The following is a 15,896-nucleotide window of genomic DNA, read 5'->3' as shown; positions in this document are numbered from 1 at the left end:
AACAGAAGGTGACAGCGAAGATACCGTGACTAACGGGATCTTCCAGGGCCGGTTAGAGGAACTGGCTTTGCCTTGAGGTGGTCGGGGATGTGCTCGAGAGCTCTGCGTGGCCCCGCAGATACCATCGAAATGCCACCCAGGTGGTTACGAGAATGACAGATAAAGGCGGCCGAGCAGGAACAGATTTGCAGAAGTGACACCCTCCGGCGCTCAGCACCAGTTTTGGGCTGGGCCCGGTGGTTTCTCTGTTTATTCTCCCAGCAAACAGCTACACCCCGGCTCCCGCGCAGCCGGAGAACCCTTCCCAAATCCAGCCCTGGACGAGCACCCTCTGAGGGTTTCCTAACCCCGACCGAGGTTTCGAGGCAGGCAGAGTGTTGGTGCACGGCATCACCATGATGAGGTTTTCCCACCTTTTGGTCCTGCAGTTAACCGCCCTTCTGTCACGCTTGAACACCCAAACGCTTCTGCATTGGTGCATTTTTTGCTTTGCTGCATTTATCCCCTCGCACAAAGGAGGAGGTGACGGCTCAAGGTGCCTCCTGAAACACGGGGAAGGCGTTTGCACCCCCCAGAAAAGACCAGCATCACAGAGTCCTCCCAGCTCCCCAGTGTCCCTGGGGAAAGGATGCTCTGGGCAGCTCCCCTGGGAGCATCTCCCATGGGGTGACAACAAAGGACTGAGACGGGACACAGCTCAGGGGGACTTACAGCACCCGAGGGTAAGGGACTCGAGCTTCCATTTCCCCACGGGACCAAACGTCCCCATCACGAGCATCAGCTCCTGGGTTTGATCCTCCACAAGAGCTGAGCAAACCCAGCTTGCTCGCAGCCCCTCTCTGCTCCTTTCACCAAAGTTTCACCATATTAAGCAGCTGAACTGCATCATCCAAGGAGTGTCAAATTGGTTTTAAATGGTTCTAATTATAACCAGGAAGTTTTAAAGTGTGTGGGTGGAAAGGAATGCAGCAGATTAATTTAATAGCAGTTACCACGGCACAATAGTCCTTCAATTAAGAGTTCTTTCTGGCTGGCTTTTTTTTTTTTTTTCTTTTCCCTGTTAATAATAAATGTCACAAATGAGAATAGACATATTACTTCATCAGATGCTTTGGCATATCTTGTCGCCGAAAGCCTTTTGTGCAGAAATAGTAGCTGAAAGGGTAATTTTATAGGGCTTAGCACTCACTTAACACTTTAGGGGCCAAAATCAGGCCTCAGAAGAAACCCAATAAGCTGCACCTGTTTACATCCCAGCAGAATCCCACTCCACAACCACAAAAAAACCCTTCGTGTAGTAGCAGGGCTCTGGTATGGTGCGTCAGACACGAGCCCGGCTGGGGAGCATCCTGCTGCCAGCGGCTGGAGAGAGCATGGGGCTGGGGAGCGGGGGGAGCTCAGATTTGCACCCCCAGAACTAACTCTCCCACTCAGCTCCTTTTGGTTTCCCAGCCCTGTCAACCCGAGTCCTGCACCGTCCATGGGGCGGTTTTCAGGGCACGGAGGGAGCGGGACCCTGCTCCGGCTCCCCACGGTCAGGGAAGGGGCCGGCTTCCTCCTCTCTCCGGCTTTGAACAGCGTGGGGGTTCCCGAAATCCAGGTGTCCAGATGGGAAACGACACGTTTCCCAGCACGTTTCTCCTCTGCAAAGAGAGAGGCTGGGGGTGTGTGTGTGTGAGAGGGGGCTTGGGGTGTCCCACAGGGAGTACCCTGCACTCCAGCTCCTTCCCGGTGCTCGGTAGCAGACACGAGGTGCAGCGATGCCCGTGCGGCCCCGTGCCCCGACGCACCCCCTCACCGACTGCGAGCAGCAACGAGCATCTCCCACCTCCCCGGAACAGAGACAGCGCGGCCCCGTCTCTCTTCTTTGAACTCCCCTCATTAAAGCCATCGAGCCCCAACTCTAATTGCTTCACACCTGAAACACAGGCATCCCTCGGGGTGAACTCCTGCACCCCCAGCCACCCTCCCCTGCCTGTGCAATCCGATTTTTCCTCCCAGCTCCCGGCTGTGACCAGGCTCAAGGTTTCCTTTGCAGCTGGAAGTTTTCCCCAGATCCGGCTCCCAGCACCGTGGAGGGGAACCTGCCAGGCCCCGGCCCTGCCTGAAATAGCCTTTACCGTTCTTTTTTTTTTTTTCTTCTTCTTTGAAAGGTTTATTCTGATGGGTAACGATGGGGGAAGACCGCTGGGATAGGGGAAAACCACGGAGCAACCCAACGCAGGCAGTTAATGATGAGGGAGGATGCAGCGGCCGCGGCCAGGAGACAAAAATACTGGGAAGAGCGACCAGAAGCATCTTTAAAAAGAAAAGCTGTGGCTGGTGGGAGGGGAAAGGAGGCTCCCGGGGGTGGGAGACACCCCAACACCACCCTGGGGCACTGGGCAGAGGATGGGGGTCAGGGGGACCAGCCCACCGCTGGCATGAGTGCCCCATGGACCCCAAGCACCTCTGGGTTTGCACTTGGGGTGGCGTACTGGGAACACTGGGAGGACTGTGGGGAGCTGGTCCCTGTTCCCCTAGCATTGCTGATAAACCACAGTTTGGGGGTGAGGGGTCTGCTGCTTACCAGCACCGGCTGCCCTTTCATATTTAATGATGGGTAAAGCGTGCTTCCCACGCAGCGGGGCTCGACGCGGGGTCACAAGAAAGCGATGATGAGACTGGGAGAGCTCCATCTCTGCAGCAGCAAAAATACACAGGCAGGGGGATGGCACCACAGGGGTGAGAGGTGTCCAAAAATATTCGATGGGACCCTCATGGGACAGGGATGTCCCCGGGAGCCGCAGCGGCATCGCCCCCACCCAGCATTTCCCTGTCCTCCCTTAGTCCTGAGCCTCCCGTGCTCGCCACGAGGTCGGCACTTGCTCGTGGTGCCCGGCGAGGCCACGGGAGCTTCCCTGCACACACCACCAAGTGCTGGAAAACAGCAAAGACTGACTAATATTCCCCAAAATCCGGCTTAGTCTTTGTGATTTGTGTTCGCCTTTGGCCGACGCGATATTGAACAGATGCCTGGAGGGACTTTGCTACTTAAAAACAGCGCACAGGAGGTAAACAGGGAGATTTATTATTTTACTTTTGTGGTTTTGAGATAGTTTATGACACCGGGCTAATAACTCACAAACCAAAATCTTCATTGATCGGGGAAAACGTTACGTTATCCTCCCTCCGTGCCCAGGAAGGCTGCTCCCCCCCAGCCACCCCCTGCCCTGCTGCCCGCCGGGGACAAGTCCATCCTGGCACATGATCCCAGCAGGATGGCCATGTCCCAAGCCCTGTGTTCCACAGCAGGGAGGGAAGCAAATCCCCAGTATCCAGGGCAGCCTCTTGGGAACCCCGTGGTGCTGTGGACCCAATATTTCACATGCCCAACAGCAGCAGCGTCTCCCCGAGCTGCCCAGCTCGCAGCATCCCTCCCTCCGGCCTCCTTCTCCCTCCTAATTGCAACAGTGGGACCACAGGTCCCGTCTTTCCCCATTATTGATGGCTAATTAATTGCCACTTGTCACATTCTCCCGGGGAAATGTCCGCCCCCAGCGACTGATCCCTGCTGCTGCTGGGTTTTGGGAGCCTCAAAGGCATCCCCATCCTGTCGGGGCCGGGACCCTCCCAGGAGCGCAGCCCCACGGCGTGATGCTGGGGAGGGTTGTCGGGGTGGCCGTGGCGGTGGGCGATGCTCGAGGGGACACTCACCAGACCCCAGCGAGGGGAGAAACGCAGAGACGAGCACCCCGGGCCACTCTCCCGCTGTCTCACACCGGCACATTTCTGTGATATATACTGTAAATCTGCTTCATTTGAAATTCACGGTTAATGACTGAGGTGCTCTCATCCAGGAAACTCCGCGAGGTTCCGGCTTTTAAGGGAAAAGATGCAACCGGGCGGGAGTTGACAAGCGCTGCGGAGAGCTGCCCCGCTCTCCAGGCACTTAAGATAGTCTCCAAAAGAAACAACAACCTCCCCGGGAAGGCTGCGATTTATCGGCCCTTAGGGCTGCGAATCCCAAACCATCCCACCCATCGTCCCAGTCTGAGCTACGATCCCGATGGGACGTAAAACGGTCAGGGAAGGCTCGGGCAAAGCGTGCCCACAGCCCCGTGTTTGGCCGGCACCGGGGACACCCAGTGGGACCCTCCATGTGATCCCGGGGAGGGGGGAAACGGGGTGGATTTTCTATTTTGCCCACCCGCTCGCCTCTAGCATTAAAGGCGAACCCTTGCCATCATTTGAACTATATGATCAGGAGCCTAATTCAATCCAATCAGGCTCACGGTTCGAGGGCTGAGCATTTAGCTGAAACCCTAAGCCAGCCCTGCAGTCATTTGGCTGGGGAGGAATTGATTTTGACCATCAGCACTTTCTCATTTTCAATAGAGTACGAACGTAACCAGGTTAATTTCTGTTAAGCACATTACCCAGGTACTTTTTGCTCTCCAGCCCAATGATTATGTGTCGGATCTGAAAGATTATAATTGCAACCCAACAGGACACAAACGGTAGCCTGTGATCGAAAGGAACCGGCCTGGAAGAAAACCAGCTTCTCCTCTACCTAAAAACCAAACAATCTTCACGTTTCCCCTTCTTCATGGTCAATGACTACACGCAATAAAGCAATATATTAGATCTGTTCCAATAAGTAAATATGCTCTAATTAATCTTAACCTCCAGTAGACTAGTGTATCGCCCGTCTCGCTGGATCAATGCAGTTATTGCAAGTTTGAGTTGGTCTTACGCAAGTTTTAGGTCTGGTTTTCCTCTTCGTCACCCAAACCAGCTCTTCTGCTTGCAAAGGGCGTCCCAGCACGGTCGCTCCCAGCACCCTGGGGCTCCCGGCCACGTGGGCATCCCGGACGCTGCCTCTTATCCTGTCCCCACTTGTCATCCCGGTGACAAAGGAGATTTGGCCACGGGTCTGAGATTCCCAGATGTCGGCACGTCACCGGGGTGGCACTGCAGCAAGCCGGCCCAGCGGGAGCATGGCGAACCAATCCCATATGTGCCACCCACGCTCAACCCTGCGGTTCCCCCCAAAATCAGAGGTGGGGACGGGTCCCCACGCCCCTGCCCGGCTGAGGATGTCCATCCCCCCGCCGCCACCACCCATCCCAAAGGCTGGGACCGGGATGAGCGCCGGCTTGCCTTGTCTCCAGCCCTGCCTGTACATTATTTCTCCTGATCATCATAACTTTCTTCCGCTTCTAAAGCACCTTTCATCACGAAACAGGATGGAGCGCGGCAGCTGTTGAACAGCATGGAGCTGCGCTGCACAGGCAGGGACGGGCAGGAAGTGGAAGCGGCTCCCGCAGCTGCTGGGACCGCGCAGGAGAGCTGTACTCACGCCACCGCATGCCGGGGCCTTATCGCATCCCCCGGCACGCTCACGGCTCCCTCCTGACACGCAAGAAGCCCATGTGGCAGGTTGCACGTGACGGCACCGATGTGACACGCGGCGGGCTGGGGAGGGGCGAGAGGAGAAGAGAGGTCCTCGGTCCTTCCTGTCCTCTCCAACAGCACCCAGAGCGAGGACCCGCCGGGCTGAAGGTCTGACCCGCGGCAGTGCAGGTCCACGCTGTGGCATTGCAGGGCTGGATTGTGGCATTGCACACCCAAGCCATGGCATTGCACACCCAAACCATGGCATTGCACACCCAAACCATGGCACTGCACGGCCAAACCACAGCACTGCACGGCCAAACCATGGCATTGCACACACAAACCCAAGCCATGGTGTTGCACACCCAGACTATGGCATTGCACAACCAAACCATGGCACTGCACAGCCAAACCATGGCATTGCACACCTAAGCCACGGCATTCCACGCCCAAAACATGACATTGTGGACTCAAATTGTGGCGTTGCACACCCAAACCATGGCATTGCACACCCAAACCATGGCATTGCACACCCAAACCATGGCACTGCACGGCCAAACCATGGCATTGCGCACCCAAACCATGGCATTGCGCACCCAAACCAAGGCACTGCACGGCCAAACCCAAGACATGGCGTTGCACGCCCAAAACATGGCATTGTAGACTCAAATGACCTCGGTACCGGGAAAGATCATGGAGAGGATCATCCTGAGTGAGCTCTCAAGGCATGTGCAGGGCAGCCAAGGGATCAGGGCCAGCCAGCATGGGTTTATGAGAGGGAGGTCCTGCCTGACCAACTTGATCTCTTTCTATGACCATGTGACCCGCTTTCTCGATGAGGGGAAGGCTGTGGACGTTGTCTACCTGGACTTTGGTAAGGCCTTTGACACCGTCCCTCACGGCATTCTCCTGGAGAAACTGGAGAATCATGGCATAGACAAGTGTACCCTCCGCTGGATAAAAAACTGGCTGGATGGCCGTGCTCAGCGAGTTGTGATTAATGGAGCAAAATCTGGTTGGCGGCCGGTCACCAGTGGTGTCCCTCAGGGCTCAGTTTTGGGGCCAGTCTTGTTCAATATCTTCATTGATGATCTAGATAAGGGGATTGAGTGCACCCTCAGTAAGTTTGCGGATGACACCAAACTAGGTGGGAGTGTTGATCTGCTTGAGGGTCGGCAGGCTCTACAGAGGGACCTGGACAGGTTGGACCAATGGGCCAAGGCCAATGGGATGAGGTTTAATAAGGCCAAGTGCCGGGTTCTGCATTTCGGCCACAACAACCCCAGGCAATGCTACAGGCTTGGGGAAGAGTGGCTGGAAAGCTGCCTGGCAGAAAAGGACCTGGGAGTGTTAGTGGACAGCCGGCTTAACATGAGCCAGCAGTGTGCCCAGGCAGCCAAGAAGGCCAACGGCATCCTGGCCTGTATCAGGAATAGCGTGGCCAGCAGGAGCAGGGAAGTCATCGTGCCTCTGTACTCGGCACTGGTGAGGCCTCACCTCGAGTACTGTGTTCAGTTTTGGGCCCCTCACTACAGGAAAGACATTGAAGTGCTGGAGCGTGTCCAGAGGAGAGCCACCAAGCTGGTGAGGGGTCTGGAGAACAAGTCCTATGAGGAGAGGCTGAAGGAACTGGGCATGTTTAGCTTGGAGAAGAGGAGGCTGAGGGGAGACCTCATTGCCCTCTACAACTACCTGAAAGGAAACTGTAGAGAGGCGGGGGTTGGCCTCTTCTCCCAAGGGAATAACGACAGGACCAGAGGAAATGGTCTGAAGTTGCGGCAGGGGAGGTTTAGATTAGATATTAGGAAGAATTACTTTACTGAGAGAGTGGTCAAGCACTGGAACAGCCTGCCCAGGGAGGTGGTGGAGTCACCATCCCTGGAGGTATTTAAGAAACGTGTAGACGTGGCTCTTCAGGGCATGCTCTAGTGCCCGGGATTGTTGGTTTGTGGTGGGGTGTTGTGTGTGGGGTTTAGTTGATGGATGCTGCTTGCTTTTTTTTTTTTTTTTTTTTTTTTTTTTTTTTTGGGGGGTGTTGTTGTTTGTTGGTTTTGTGTTGTGTTTTTTTGTTTGTTTGTGTGTTTTTGTGTTTTGTTTTTTTTTTTTGTTTTTTTGTTTTTTTTTTTTTTAATGTGGTTGGACTCGATGATCTCAAAGGTCCCTTCCAACCACTAAGATTCTGTGATTCTGTGATTCTGTGAAATTGTGGCGTTGCACACCCAAACCATGGCATTGCACACCCAAACCAAGGCACTGCACGGCCAAACCATGGCATTGCACACCTAAGCCATGGCATTGCACACCCAAACCATGGCACTGCACACCCAAACCATGGCACTGCACGGCCAAACCATGGCATTGCACACCTAAGCCATGGCATTGCACACCCAAACCATGGCACTGCACGACCAAACCATGGCATTGCACACACTAACCCAAGCCATGGCGTTGCACGCCCAGACTATGGCATTGCACAACCAAACCATGGCACTGCATACCCAAACCACAGCACTGCATGGCCAAACCATGGCATTGCACGCCTAAGCCACGGCATTCCACGCCCAAAACATGGCATTGTGGACTCAAATTGTGGTGTTGCACACACAAATCATGGCATTGCGCACCCAAACCATGGCACTGCACACCCAAACCATGGCACTGCACAGCCAAACCATGGCATTGCACACACAAACCCAAGACATGACGTTGCACGCCCAAAACATGGCATTGTGGACTCAAATTGTGGCGTTGCACACCCAAACCATGGCACTGCACGGCCAGACCATGGCACTGCATGGCCAAGCCATGGCATTGCACACCCAAAACATGGCATTGTAGACTCAAATTGTGGCATTGCACACCCAAACCATGGCATTGCACACCTAAGCCATGGCACTGCATATCCAAACCATGACAATGCACACAAAAACCCAAGCCACGGCGTTGCACACCCAAAACATGGTATTGTGGACTCAAATTGTGGCATTGCACACCCAAACCATGGCATTGCACACACAAACCCAAGCCATGGCATTGCACGCCCAAAACAGGGCATTGTGGACTCAAATTGTGGCGTTGCACACCCAAACCATGGCATTGCACTTGAAACCACAGCACTGCACATCCAAACTGCGGCATTGCACACCAACCCATGGCATTGCACACCCAAACCGTAGCGTTACACACCCAAACCGCAGCATTGCAGTACCCAAGCCGTGGCACCGCGTGTCCAAGCCATGGCACTGCACGTCCACGCTTTGGCGTTGCGCGGGGGCCTGGCTCACCTCCTGGGGAGTGCACTGTGGCCTCTGTCACGCTGGAGCCACAATGATTTTTCTGAAAAATGGCACAAATCCCTCCCTTGCCCGCTGCCCCGGCTGTCTGAGCCCCCCGAGGAGCATCACACTGCGAGGACGCCTGGGTCCCTTCAGGGGGACACTCGGCCGAGCGCCCGGCGGACCCCTGATAAAAGCGTCACGTTTGCTGCGGTGGATGGGAGATAACCCATGCTGCTCCCCCACCACCCCTCGACCAGGATCTTCCCCTTTGAAAAGGACAAATATAACCGAGATGAGTCAGTTCCTCCGAGCTCCCATCCCCTGTACAATATGTAACTGGAATTTTTCATTTCGGCACTGCAGGGGAGGCATAACTGGAGAAGACAATGGAGTCAGCTACGACCCAAAAAAGCAGTGCCAATTCTGTGTGCATGAGAAATGAAAACATTTTTTAATCTAAAAATAAATTAACTGTAAGTGACAGCAAGAGCAGATCTGCATGTACTCACTGTCAGCCCGCGCAGGACCAGTCCCTGCTCCTTGGCACAAGGCGGGTTTGGGTGAATTCCCTGCTTTTTCAGGCCAGGTTGGGATTTGCAGCAGCACCGCCGAGCTGGGGAGGAACTCGGCACCTGCACCAGGAACCGGGCTCCCTGAGTTGGCATCGGACCCAGAGACAAATCCACAGAAGCCAGGGAAACCTCTGGGGTTTATTTTCTAACTGCATTACGGCTGTGAGAAGGGAAAAGAGGCTCCACCGAGCTCGGGGCTTGGCTGGGCCAAGGCACTGCACAAACCCATAAAACCCATCCACCTTCCCGTGATTAAATAAAAGGGTAGCGAGTACGTAAGCGGCTGATGGCTTCATCCTGCAGCTCAGCTGTGGCCACCTCTGTGTCACAAAGCAGACCAGATTATCCGGGGCAGCCCCTTGCCCAGAGCCCTCCCTCCTCCCCAGCCGCTCGCCCCTCTCCGTGCTCCTAACCTGTGCTGGGAGGAGACACGGAGCGACCCAGTGCTCAGGCGTCACAGGAGATTGTCCGGATGCTCCAGAAAATAAAAGGCCAGACAAGGGACCGCAGGCGGGAGCTGCAATGGGGCGCAGCTGACGCAGTGATTCATGCACCCGAGAGCCAGGCCAGCATCCCTCCCTGCTCCCAACACTCCTCTGATCCCAAGTGTGGTGACCAGTTCCTACACAGGAGGGACATGGAGCAGGCCCCGAAGCAGAGCACCATCTCAGGGCACATCCGCAGGGACAGATCCTGCTACTCTTATTCACAAACTCCAAGATTTGCTGGGACGTGGCCAGGGTTGCTGCTGCAGCGGCAGCAAGATCATAGAACCATAGAATGGTTTGGGTTGGAAGGGACCTTAAAGCCCACCCAGTGCCACCCCCTGCCCTGGGCAGGGACACCTCCCACCAGCCCAGGTTGCTCCAAGCCCCCTCCAACCTGGCCTTGAACCCCTCCAGGGATGGGGCAGCCACAGCTTCTCTGGGCAACCTGGGCCAGGCTCTCACCACCATCAGATGTTTCTCTGCTCTCCTTTGCTCCTGTCACACGCTGATCTCCTTCGCTAAAAATTGTTTCCATGGGGCCACCTACGCAGGCGGTGGGACACCCCTCCCTGAAAAGGGCTCAAAGCCTGAAGGACAGGGCAGAGAGGACAGGAACTCCCCATGGAGCGGAGAGAGATTGGTGAAGCCGTGGCTCAAGCACATAACTCATATTTTGACAGCGCGCTGCCCAGTTTACTGCACAACCGACATCAACCACTTCGCTGGCAGTTTCTTTCAGAAATCCCCCCTCTTCCGGCACCAGTGGTCCCTGTTCCCAGTGTGGTGGCAGCTTGCTCCATGTGCATGGAAATCTAACAACTCTCAGCCAACCTGCGAGGATATGGAGAAGGCAGGTGAGGGGGGATACCCCAAAACCAAACCCCATTGGGAAAATCCTCTCCTCTTTCTTAAGATATTGTCACCAGGGCTATTTAAAAGCCCTCTGCCTCCCATTTTTTGCCCCAGTCCGCTCAGTTTTACAGCACTGGCTTCACTAGGTTGGGTTTCTTTTTTTTTTTCTTCCCCTCTGACTTGACTCCTCTCTGGGTAACGCCGTATTTGATATTTTTAATCACTCAGCATGCATCAGAGTTTGGCAGCGGAAGAAAGTGAAGTTAAAAGAGAACAGAGATAGTCTGCGTTTGCCAGGGCTGCCTGCCATCGCCACAGCCCCTCATCGCTTGTGCTGCGTTTCCCTCTGCTGGAAAGTCACGAGCCGCAGATGACAGGGCCGATTTAAAAAACACATCGTCAGCCAGCAATTCTTAACATTCTGGGATTTGGATCGTTTCTTCCAAGAAAAACAAGAGTCCTGAGCCATTCTACCTTTACTGTATGAATATAAAGCCATTACACGTACACACACACGGATGCATTTTTATGTGCGTACCAATATTGCTGATAAAGCCTTAAAATAAACCTCCATTCGGCTGTGTAAGGCTGGAAGATCTTGGCCACTCCAGCACTACCATGCGAATTTTTAATTTCTTGCTCAGAAGTCACAGCTAAACTTTTCATTTCCAGCAACAGCTGCAATTTTCTCCCTCCTGTGGGTATCCCAAGGGATTCCCGGAGGGGCCGAGCGGGCTGCATGGAGGGAAGGATGCTGTTCCCGGGCTTCTCATCCTACCTGGCCGGTGCTCCCGGGGGAGCTGAGGCTCAGCAGAGTTCGGGTGCTTCACGTGCCGCTTCCTCCCTTCAACTATACAGTCTGCATCACCCCGTTGATTCCCTGGAAGAAGAGAAAAAGGTTCATTAGCAGCATTTACTAAACCGTGGAGTCACTTCAGGCCCACAGCAGGTTGCCTGCCCGAGCGTCAGTGGCTGGAACACGGGGGTAATTCATTGATTGCTCTCCAGGCAGCTCCGGGATGCAGCGAGAAGGCTTTAAATCTGCCTCCAAAGATAAAAAAGGAGAGAAATTGCTTTTCATCTGCTTTCCTCTGCTGAGGAAAGGCTGAGAGGCCTGGGGCTGCTCAACCTGGAGAAGAGCAGACTGAGAGGGGACCTCATCATAGAATCATAGAATCATCTAGGTTGGAAAAGACCCTTGGGATCATTGAGTCCAACCATCTACCCTACTCTACAAAGTCCTTCCCTACACCATATCCCCCAACACCGCATCTAAGCGACTCTTAAACTCCTCCAAGGATGGTGACTCAACCGCCTCCCTGGGCAGCCTGTTCCAGTGTCTGGTCACTCTCACTGTGAAGAATTTCTGCCTAATGTCCGGTCTAAACCTACGCTGTCGCAGCTTGAATCCATTCCCTCTTGTTCTATCGCTATTTGCTTGTGAGAAGAGACCGGCACCAACCTCTCTACAGTGTCCTTTCAAGTAGTTATAGAGAGTGATGAGGTCTCCCCTCAGCCTCCTCTTCCTCAAACTAAACAGTCCCAGCTCCCTCAATCGTTCTTCGTACGATTTATTCTCCAGGCCCTTCACCAGCTCCGCTGCCCTCCTCTGCACCCGCTCCAGCACCTCGATATCTCTCTTGGATTGAGGTGCCCAAAACTGGACACAATACTCCAGGTGTGGCCTCACCAGTGCTGAGTACAGGGGCACAATCACCTCCCTGCTTCTGCTGGTCACGCTATTTCTAACACAAGCCAGGATGCCATTGGCTTTCTCAGCCACCGGGGCACACTGCCGGCTCATGTTCAGCCACTTGTCAATTAGAACCCCCAAGTCCTTTTCCGCCCGGCAGCTCCAGCCACACTTCCCTGAGCCTGTACCGATGCGTGGGGGTGGTGCGGCCCAAGCGCAGGACCTGGCACTTGGTCATGTTGAAGCTCATCCCGTTAATGTTGGCCCATGGATCCAACCTATCTAAGTCTCTCTGGAGACCCTCCCTGTCCACATGCAGATCAACACCCCCTCTTAACTTGGTGTCATCTGCCAACTTACAGATGACACTCTGTGTCATTATCGAGATCGTCAATCATCGACGCTGAGCAATAGCTAAAGGGGCATCAAGAGATCCTGGGCTGCATCAAAAGAAGCATTGCCAGCAGATCCAGAGAGGTGATTCTGCCACTTTGCTCTGCTCTGGTGAGACCTCACCTGGAGCACTGTGTGCAGGTCTGGAGCCCTCAATATAGAAAGGACATGGACCTGATGGAGCAGGTCCAGAGGAGGGCCACCAAAATGATCAGGGGGTTGGAGCACCTCTGCTACGAGGACAGGCTGAGGGAGCTGGGGTTGTTCAGCCTGGAGAAGAGGAGGCTCCGGGGAGACCTCATAGCGGCCTCCCAGTACCTGAGGGGGGCTACAGGAAGGCTGGGGAGGGTCTGTTTACAAAGGCTGCAGTGACAGGACGAGGGGCGATGGCTTTAAGTTGGAGAAGGGGAGATTTAGATTGGATATTAGGAACAAGTTCTTTACCATGAGGGTGGTGGAACACTGGAACAGGTTGCCCAGGGAGGTGGTTGAGGCCCCTTCCCTTGAGATATTCAAGGTGAAGCTCGACGAGGCCCTGGGCAACCTGGTCTAGTTGGGGGTGTCCCTGCTGACTGCGGGGAGGTCGGACTAGATGACCTTTGGAGGTCCCTTTCGGCCTGGACCAATCTATGAATCTGTTCTGAGTGGTGCCCAGCGACAGGACAAGGGGAAACCACCCCTCGGGTGTAACGGGACAGGCCCCGGCCGCGGCCCTGCTCCGGCCGCCGTGACGGGGAGGCAGCGGGCAGGGGCAGCAGCACCTCCCGCCCGCTGGGGGGCGCCCGAGCGCCGCGGCCGCTCTGCGGCAGGCAGTCCGGAAGGCGGAAGTGCTCGCTTCCGGAAGCGGAAGCGCTCAGGGTGCGCGATGGCGGCCGAGGTGTCGGCGCTGAGCGGCTGGGGGGCTCCGGATGCCGATGACGGGGTGAGGCGGCGGCGAAGGGGTTACCGGGAGAGAAGGGAAGGGGGGTTGCCCGACACCGTTCCGGTGGCTGAGTGTGGGTTGTTGCAGGGCTCGGGCTCGGAGGACGAGGCGCGGCCTAGCACGGCAGCGGCGGTGGCGGCGGCGCAGAAGCGGGAGGAGCGGCTGCGCAAGTTCCGCGAGCTTCACCTGAAACGGGTACGTGGCGGCCGGGACCGGGTCCGGAGCGGGTCCGGAGCGGAGCCCGGGCCGGCGCTGCCCCCGGTAATAGAGGGAAACGGTGTTGAAGGGGTGCCGGGGGTTACCCGGCGCAGGCCGGCCGCCGCCCGGTGCTCCCGAGGAGGTTGTGCCACCGGTTCGCTTTTCCCGTCCCAAAAGCACCATTTTACGTGGTGGGGTGAGTCCCCAGCGGCCTGGCTCCCTCCCGCGGTCCTCGGGGGTTCCCTTTCTCCCGTTTCCGTGATCCGGGGTTGCCTCTGGAGTTCGGTAACAAACGGTTGTGTTCCTAGAACGAGGCTCGCAAGCTGAATCACCAAGAAGTGGTGGAAGAAGACAAAAGGCTTAAATTGCCAGCAAACTGGGAAGCCAAAAAAGCTCGGCTGGAGTGGGAGCTGAAGGTGGAGGAAAAAAAGAAGGTAAAGACACAATTGCAGCTTCCCGTCAGTGTGGGGCTGGGCCACCTTCGTAGGGGCTTGTACAGACACTACCCCCCAAAAATCCACTTCCTAATTAGACTCCCGGTGATCTGAATTGTTGTCCTGCGCTAGAGGTCGACAGGACTGATCCAGGCAGTTCCGAGTTTGATCCTGTTCTTTGTGCTGCGTTAGGAATGCGCGGCGAGAGGAGAAGACTACGAGCGGGTTAAACTGCTGGAGATCAGTGCCGAGGACGCCGAGAGATGGGAAAGGAGAAAGAAGAGGAAAAATCCAGATCTGGGCTTTTCAGGTAACGGTTTAACCGTGTTTATAACAAACAATACTTTGTTAGTATTTCAACTGCAAACCGAGCCGTGAAATAAAAACCTTCCCCCTGACACGAATTCCTTTTCTCCCCAAGATTACGCGGCCGCGCAGCTGCGCAAGTACCAGAGGCTGACGCGGCAGATCAAACCCGACCTGGAGCAGTACGAGAAGCTGAAGGAGCAGTAGTGAGTGTGATCTGACACCCGCTGTGGTATTTCTACGTTATTAGCAAACACTAACGATTTAAACTAAGCCTTTAGTTTAGTTAATCTTAGATTAAGATGATTAAGGGATTGGAGCATCTCCCTGATGAGGAAAGGCTCAAAGAGCTGGGGCTCTTTATCCTGGAGAAGGGAAGGCTGAGGGGAGACCTGATTAATGATTGTAAGTACCTAAAGGGTGGGTTGAAGGAGGATGGAGCCGGACTCTTTTCAGTGGTTCCCAGTGATGGGATGAGGGGCAACGGGCACAAGCTGGAACATGGGAAGTTCCATTCAAATATGAGGAGAAACTTCTTTCTGGTGAGGGTGATGGAGCCCTGGAACAGGCTGCCCAGGGAGGGTGTGGAGTCCCCTTCTCTGGAGATCTTCAAGCCCCGTCTGGATGCCGTCCTGAGTGATGTGCTCTGGGCAACCCTGCTTCGGCAGGGGAGTTGGACCGGATGATCTCTAGAGGTCCCTTCCAACTCTGACAATTCCCTGATTCAGCACTTGCCTGTTCTCATCTACACTGTCATATTAATTAGTCTTTTAACACACATGGTAAACTGCTGCCTTCCTGTTCCTCTTGTCCAGCGGTGAAGCGCTGTACCCCACATCCGACAGTCTTCTCCACGGGACTCACGTGCCGTCGAAGGAAGGGGTGGACAGGATGGTTGCGGATCTTGAAAAGCAGTAAGTAAACGCCAAGATGAAACGAGGAAGCATCTGAGAGAAGTTTCCTGTCATCAGATCCCTGGGGTTCACCCCCCTTGCCCCACCCAGGCCTTCACCTGCTGCTCTTTTTGCCTTCCAGAATTGAAAAGCGTGAAAAATACAGTCGCCGACGTCCTTACAACGATGACGCGGACATCGACTACATCAACGAGCGAAACGCCAAGTTCAACAAGAAGGCGGAGAGGTTCTACGGGAAGTACACGGCCGAGATCAAACAGAACCTGGAGAGAGGAACCGCCGTCTGAGCCCCCCCTCCCCAGCAAAGCCCCCCCCTCCCTCGGTGTTAGTTTGGTAGAGAAACTTTACAATTTGAAGTTGTGTAAGAAAAACACTTTGTACAAGTAATTTGTGTTATCTACTTGTGGAAGTGACCAGCTTGTGGAGGTTCATGTTTTAAATAAACACAAACTCCTGTCAATTTAGACTAA

At 54.9% G+C, this 15,896-nt stretch overlaps 1 protein-coding gene across 1 annotated transcript; it reads left to right on the top strand.

Moving 5' to 3' along the window:
• Positions 1–13,491: 13,491 nt before the first annotated feature.
• Positions 13,492–15,894, top strand: SYF2 (SYF2 pre-mRNA splicing factor). Its single transcript, XM_074162072.1, has 7 exons — positions 13,492–13,574; positions 13,662–13,769; positions 14,081–14,206; positions 14,399–14,516; positions 14,628–14,718; positions 15,328–15,426; positions 15,548–15,894. Exons 1-7 carry the CDS (start codon positions 13,518–13,520, stop codon positions 15,711–15,713), a joined length of 765 nt encoding a protein of 254 aa, XP_074018173.1. The 5' UTR covers positions 13,492–13,517; the 3' UTR covers positions 15,714–15,894.
• The last annotated feature ends 2 nt before the right edge of the window (positions 15,895–15,896 follow it).

Source organism: Numenius arquata, chromosome 21 (assembly GCF_964106895.1).
Source record: "Numenius arquata chromosome 21, bNumArq3.hap1.1, whole genome shotgun sequence".
Classification (NCBI taxonomy): domain Eukaryota; kingdom Metazoa; phylum Chordata; class Aves; order Charadriiformes; family Scolopacidae; genus Numenius; species Numenius arquata.
Note: the sequence above shows the minus strand (reverse complement) of the source record. Positions and strands in the feature narration are given on the sequence as shown.

Bases quoted from the DNA above. Each gene is read 5' to 3' on its own strand.
- SYF2 (XM_074162072.1), top strand. From the start codon at position 13,518: ATGGCGGCCGAGGTGTCGGCGCTGAGCGGCTGGGGGGCTCCGGATGCC. The intron at 14,207-14,398 runs GTAAAGACACAA...GTGCTGCGTTAG, and splicing joins AGGTGGAGGAAAAAAAGAAG to GAATGCGCGGCGAGAGGAGA. The intron at 14,517-14,627 runs GTAACGGTTTAA...TTTCTCCCCAAG, and splicing joins TCCAGATCTGGGCTTTTCAG to ATTACGCGGCCGCGCAGCTG.